Source organism: Stylophora pistillata, chromosome 4 (assembly GCF_964205215.1).
Source record: "Stylophora pistillata chromosome 4, jaStyPist1.2, whole genome shotgun sequence".
Classification (NCBI taxonomy): Eukaryota; Metazoa; Cnidaria; class Anthozoa; order Scleractinia; family Pocilloporidae; genus Stylophora; species Stylophora pistillata.
Genome location: NC_142522.1, coordinates 12,356,414 through 12,363,813, shown reverse-complemented (window position 1 = coordinate 12,363,813; position 7,400 = coordinate 12,356,414). Strand labels below are relative to the sequence as shown.

The 7,400-nt window shown below is 40.8% G+C and overlaps 1 protein-coding gene across 1 annotated transcript; it reads left to right on the top strand.

Annotated features, from left to right (window-relative positions):
- The first annotated feature begins 1,347 nt into the window (after positions 1-1,347).
- On the top strand, positions 1,348-3,632 carry LOC148732507 (uncharacterized). Its single transcript, XM_088759088.1, has 2 exons — positions 1,348-1,606; positions 1,746-3,632. Exons 1-2 carry the CDS (start codon positions 1,433-1,435, stop codon positions 2,820-2,822), a joined length of 1,251 nt encoding a protein of 416 aa, XP_088615214.1. The 5' UTR covers positions 1,348-1,432; the 3' UTR covers positions 2,823-3,632.
- Positions 3,633-7,400: the final 3,768 nt, after the last annotated feature.

The window sequence follows — 7,400 nt, the reverse complement described above, 5'->3', positions numbered from 1 at the left end:
GTTCAAGAAACTACAGTGGATGCCAATTGATGGAGTAATACGCATGAAGAAATTGTGCATGATGTTCAAAATTGTGAACGGAGTGTGTCCGCATTATTTTACAAGCTCTAGAACTTATGTAAAAAACATTCATTTTTATAATACGCGAGCTTCTTTTCATGATCATCTGGTCGTGCCGAAATGTCGCTCCAACGCAGGCTTTCGAACATTTCATGCGAGTGCCACTTACTTATGGAACCGTCTGGACGACAAATTTAAAACTATCACAGATGAAAGCAACATTAAAAAACTTTTAGGGAACAATTTTTTACAAAGTAATTTAGATCGTGAACATTTTACTATCTCTAGAACGTTTTGAATATATTTATGTGCATGCTGGTCTTGATAATCTAGTTTTTATAATTCTTTTTAATAAAGCCCACAATGTAAACTCCTGGGTTACCAGTCATTGTGTTAGCTAGTTTATTTAGTTTATTTATTTTTGGTAATAAATATAAACTAAGACAATTGGGTTATAAAATAAACTAAGATATATAAAGAACGGTAGAGCTAACTCTATTCTTCACATATGTTACATTTGCACAATGTGCCACTAGTAAGATTGGTTTTAGCTGTAGCTTTTTTAAAGTTGTTTATGGAGTCAAGTTGCCTGAGTTTAGTAGGAGGATTATGAAGGTACGAGAGGCGTGAACTGATGAAACGAAGGCTTTATCAACTAAATCATAGTCACTGTCAATTGGAACACCCTCAAAAGGAAAAGGACTGGGTTCAGAGGGAAAACTGACTAATCCGTTCTTAAAATCAACTTTGAAACAAAATCGCTGGAGGAAATCTCTACCAAGAATAACATCATAAGACAGATCTTCTGTCACACATACTTCGAAAGTAAACACACAAGGATCAATAACAAATTCCATCGAAGTCTAACTCTTTCCTATAGTAATCAAACGAGAACCATTGACTGTAGTCACATTTTCTGAGTCAGGCATACTAAGATTAGGGTAGGCGTGACGCAAATACTGCCGCCACGCTTTAGCACTTACTGTTGTAATAGCAGCGCCAGAATTAAACAATGAAAATCATGACCCTTTATACTAACAGGTAGGAGAGAACTTCCAGGCACAAAAGAAACACAATATTATCGACTTCGTCCTCCTGACGAAATTATCAGCGCGACTTGAGTCCGGCTTCACAAAAGAATCCGCAGATAGAGAAGCATTGCATGTCATCTCTGTTCCAGTTCCACTGCGAAAATCATCTAAACTCCTCGAGACGGATGAACTCGTCGACCCCTGTTCACAATTTTCTACATTATCATTATTTAAAGGCGAGTAGTTGTTACATGAAGTCTAATAGAGTCCTAAAGTGTGACGTCACGTTGCCATGACAGCATTTTTTTCTGGTCTAAACAGTTTAAACTCATACTTCAAACATGGCGTCTTTATCGATATGCTCACTCGTTTCTTTCTTTTCTGGAGAGCGGAAATCGCTTGATCGCGGAGAAAACCACTTCAAATCCGACCATGTCCAAAGCTTTATTTATTCCAGGGGAGTCATCAAAGGTGAAGTCCAAGCAAGCATGAAAAATAAGGACTACAAAGTCACAGTAAGTTGCCAATTTGGGATCACAACACGTATGTTCAATTCGAAGAACTCCCAACCCCGATTTCACCTCCAATTTAATGTTTATATTGCGGAATATATATTGCAACTTACGTGTCTGTTTCGAATTATCTTTTTATCAGATTTATCTCGATGAAAACCTTGAAATAAAAAACACAGAATGCGAGTGTCCTTGCGGCGAGTTCAAGTGCAGTCACGCGGCAGCCATATTTATTTATGGCATCAATAACCTTAGCAGGACGGACCTGGAATGCCAATGGAAACGAAAGCGAAAGGCAGAAAGCGTACAGTCTGCAAGCCAGATGTTTCCAGCGCCACCGAAGAAGAAGGATTACAGCCCTTTGGCGCGCGATCCTAGCCGAGAAGATCGGATGTGGCTGTACAGCGAACTAAAGCGCTATGGCAAATTTACAGGGACCTGCTGGATCTTGAGTCCCGAACCACAACCTGCTACCCCTCTCCCGATCAAGACGATTGAGGATATCATTTACTCAGAAGGTTTCCTTATGGCATCTACGAAGGAAAAACAATTAGAGTACTTGATTGAGAATGCCAAAGTAGAGGAGAGAACCATAAATGTTGTGAGCACCCTCACGGCTGGCCAGCGAAACAGCCCTGCATGGCACCAAGCTCGTAGAGGCCGCCTGACTGCCAGTAATTTTGGCTCCGTCCTCCAGGCAAAAAGAGTTACACCGTCTCTTATCAAGCGACTACTTGGGGAATACAACTTGAGTGGAGTTAAAGCAATTGCATGGGGACAGGACAATGAGACTGAGGCCCTGAAATCCTTCACCAACATCACAAACTTTACACCTGTACAGACCGGCCTTTGGCTACACGAGTCGGGAGTTCTGGGTGCTTCCCCTGATGGACTTGTGGGAGACGACTCGGTGATTGAGTGTAAGTGCCCCTACACACATCGAAATGCGACAATCAAGGAAGCTTGTGGGCACAAAGACTTTTACTTGGAGGAGAAGGAAGGGAATTATACGCTGTCTACCACACATGTTTACTGGCATCAGTGTCAAGGCCAGATGTTCCTGACAAAGCGCAAATTCTGCTACTTCGTTGTATGGACCACAAAGGATAGTGTAGTTATCAAGATTGAACGAGATGAATCTTGGGAGCACAATATTACTATCTTGAGTGATTTTTACTTTCATCAACTATTCCCAAAGATTACCGAGGGAGAACTTTGAAAAGTGGTGCACAGATGCTGGACATAATCAGAGTGGGGGGGGGGGGGGGGAGTGGGAGCTAATGTAAATAGGCAGTAGCTAATGTTAAAAGGTATTTTTTTAAATTTCATACATTAATTTCTTAATATAACATTACATATTCTACACTCAGATAGAGACACAAGATAAAGAACCCACATTTTTCCATTTAGCATAGTAACTTAATAATAAACTACATTCTTCCTGAAAGCAAGCTTAAACAATTTTTTTTTTTGCAACCAATGTCTACTGGTAGCTGGTAACACTTATCCTGGTTACTCAACAGGGCCCAGGTACATAAAACTTATGCCACACTTAAGTAGGCTTGCATAGCAATGCAAAGGGAAGGGGAGAGAGCCAAAACAAAATCCATGCAGCACAGGTTATTTTTTCTGACTACCTCTCACCATCCCTTAAGCTAATTGAAGTGTGGCTTTAGTTTTATACACCTGGACTCAGGCTCCCAGCTTCACAGACACAAAAGTAAAACCTTTAAGCCAGCACGACTTTCACACTTGGAACTACTGGACGAAAGAATTCCATACTGGTCACATGCCCCTGACCTGGATTTAGTTGAAATGACAATTTAAGAATGTCACTGGTTTTCATTATAATCTATTTTCACAGAACACATAGTAGTTTGTATTAATGAACATAAAGGAGATGAATATCAGAACAATGTAAAACTGACCACATCATATTTTTGACCAAAGCTATGTCAATACCATTTGATCTGTTACAGTAGGGCTTCTAGTAATACAAAAATAATATTAAAAACTCATTGTACTATAATTTAGTTATCCGTTACCTTATTTTGCTTAACACGTGACTGTGTGACATGACCTCCGAAATAACAATATCGTCACAACTCAACATATCATCAACAAAGACATCGCTTGCTCAAAAACTAGGCTGTTTTCTTCCACACCTCTTTTTATCAAAAGGTCGACATAGACCTCACTGCCAGCAATCAAACCACCGTCAAGAATACGATCAACCAACTCATAACTAAACAAGAATTGCCGGCCACAGCAAAAAATCCCATCATAACCCGCACTCATAGAACTTCTTGTATTTACTTTTTGCCTAAAATTCACAAACCAAACAACCCGGGTTGGCCCATTGTCTCGGCTTGCAGTTGCCCTATCGAACTTATCTCCAGCTATCTAGACAAAATTATGGCTGCCATCGTCAAAACTTTACCATCATATATTAAAGACAGCCAACACGCTCTTCAAATTTTTCGCGACTTTAATTTCCTTGGCCAAAACAAACTTCTTTTCGCCATGGATATTACGTCTCTTTACATAGTCATTCCTAATAGTGAAGGTCTTCTGGCCCTTAAACATTTTTTTTGATCAACGTGCTGTTAAGGAAACTAAATCTGAAACACTACTACTCTTAGCCGAATTAGTGCTCACACTCAATTGTTTTTCATTCAGGGACAACTTTTTCAAACAAACCAATGTTGTAGCCATGGGTACCAAAATGGGACCTAGCTATGCCAATCTTTTTGTAGGCTTTGTCGAACACCAATTTTACAGCCAATACAACGGCTCCAAACCTGAACTCTACGGTCGTTACATCGACGACTGTATCGGCGCCACCTCCTCTACCAGAGAGGAGCTCATTCAATTCATAACCGCGGTCAATTCTTTTCACCCGGCTCTGAAATGTACGTGGGAAATTTCTGACAATTCTTTATCCTTTTCAGACATCAAAGTTTCAATTGAAGGCAACGGTTTATGCTCTAGTGTGTATTACAAACCTACAGACTCGCATAATTCTTCTTGTATTCGTCTTCGCATCCATCTCACGTTAAGAATTCCATTCCTTTTTTTTAATTTCTAAGACTTCGTCGTTTATGTAGTGATGACTCTGATTTCCACCACAAATCAGAGTCATGTGCCAGTTTTTCGATAAACGTGGTTACCCTGATTCTGTCGTTCAAGCGGGTTACCACCGCGCCCAACTTATTGATCGACATTCAGCACTACAAACGTCGCAAAAGGAAGATTCCGACCGCATTCCATTCACTCTCACGTTTCACCCTCACAACCACTCAGTCAAATCCATCATTCCTAAAAACTTTAAATTACTTCAAAACGATCCTGAGACAAGCACTATCTTTTCGCAGCCTCCGCTCATTTCATTCAAACGCGACAAAAACATATGAAATTTTTTGGTCAGAAGTTCTTTTTAGACTAATGAGTTACCAGGCACTTTTAAATGCGCTCGTGCGCGATGCAAAACGTGTCCTTTCATTCACAACACTGAGAAAATATCAGGACCAAAACGATCCATTAAGATCACCGATCACTTTACGTGCACCTCCGCCAATGTAATCTATTGCATAACTTGCACTTAGTGCAAAAGGATATACATCGGCGAAACAGGCAGAAGACTAGGTGACCGATTCCGAGAACACCTTCGCGCCGTAGATAGGAATGACAAGGACACATCGAAACCAGTCGCTAGACATTTTAATTTACCAAATCATTCTAAGCAACATATGGCAATCTGCGGTCTTTCCTTACACTTAGGTAGCACGGAAAGCCGCAACACTCTTGAACAAAAGCTCATCTTTCAAACCGGCAGTCTAAATCCCACAGGTATCAACGAACGCTTTTCATTCCACTAATTTATTCGTGTTTTTCTCGTTGCCATGTTCCCATCAATCACGTAGCTCCATTTTCTGCCTATAAAAGCACACACAACCCAAAATTCCTCTATTCGCTCCAACGAAGGGCTAACGCTCGAAACGTCAGCTTTTATAACCGTAACGGTGGCCAATTTACCATTTTAACTTTGTTGATATATTCAAATTATTTAGTTTTCTTCCACAACAGCACTTTTAAAACTTTGAGGTTCTTCCTTCAAGACCTCACACAAACACTTAGAAGATTTATCCTGAACAGAGAAAGCAGAAAAATTCGGTGAGCTGGCGCCTGAAAATAAAGTCGCGTATCTTTTACTAGACACCGGAGGTCGTTTAAGTACATTCACAGTACTTGTTATGACTACTTCAAACAACTCAAGTAGTGTAATAATGATAGAGAAAACAACGGATAAAATAACGACGATGCTACTCTCCAAACAATTGCTTTGTTTTCCTAGTCTACTACTCTGAGGAGGGCGACTAGATGAATGTTCTGGCGAAGTTTGATAACTATCATCAACAATCATAACATGTTGCGCTGAATTCATTCTCTCATCTACTGAAACATCGGCAGGTCTGGCTTTTACTGAAAGCAAGTTTATCAGTATCGCATGATCCTCCCAATAAATTTTGGTCTACAACTTTTGAAGCCTTTTGTATAGTTTTTGAGGCTCCCATCACCGGGTTCATTTTCTAACGAGACAGGGGCGCTTCTCAGTTTCTCTGCTGCTTAGGTTGCCAATCAGAAGCACCCTTACCTCTATTCTGATAAAAAATTTTGTCTACTACCTCCTCGACGAAAATTTCCAGGAGCAGGTTTTGAGCGACAAAAACGATAAGTATGTCCTTTTCGACCACAATTGTAGCAAACGGCATCGCCAAAGCGAGACTGGGAACTCCTTGGCTGGGTCTAGCATTAATGTTGCTTCCCATCAACTCTCGAAACTCGTCTCTAATAATTTGCTTCATCTTGGACTTGTTCACGTAAGGGTTTTGACCTAGAGCTGGACCTACAGCACTAATTGACTTATCCTTAGGGTTGATTGCATTTGAGAGCTCTTCTAGAATTTGCGCCGATAACTCCTGAGGGTTAAAATCTGCGCGTTCATTTGACCCTGCCAATACCGATTCTTTTAACTTAGCGAAATTCTCTGCCGCTTCCAAATTTTCGGGTTGTTGCAAAAAAACATATTCACGAATTTCTGGAATGAGACCTTGTACAAAATAGTGTGTCCACTCAGATCTAGGCAGATTTATTCTCGCACAATGTGTTCGAAGGCTATAAGAATAATCCGCCACTGATTCTTTCTCTAGTTGCCGTCGTTGCCCTAGCGCCTGTCTCACACGCCATTCACTAGCTCCGGAGGCAAAATGCCTAATTAATTGCTCAGATAACTCTTCAAAAGACATCTCGTCGACCATAGGTAAAGTCTTAAACCAGGCGCTAGCGTGCCCCTTCAAATACAGGGGAAGCCCTAATGCTAGATTATCGTCGTCTCAACCATTTAGTCTACCGGCTCTTTTATAGTTCCTAATGAACTCATGGGCATCCTCGAACTCATCGCCCTTAAAAACTGGAAACGTTACCGATGATTTTACACCGATACCTCTGCCTTGTGAGTTAACGGAAGTTTGCATTCGCTTAACTGCTTGATGTAACTGATTAACTTGATCTTCCATTTCTGTCACAAGCTGGTGCACGAGACGACTGATCTAGCTCTAAAGAATTACGTCGAATATCAAGAGACGAGTTATCAGGAGCTTCAACAGAATCTTCGCTTCTACTTCCACGACCGGAAAGATGTTCTCTGTTCTCTGTGTTTTCATAAGTAAGGTCTTCTTCAGTGTCAGAACTTTGGTTACCAGGACAAGAGGAAACTAGAGAACATTCGCTGGGAGTA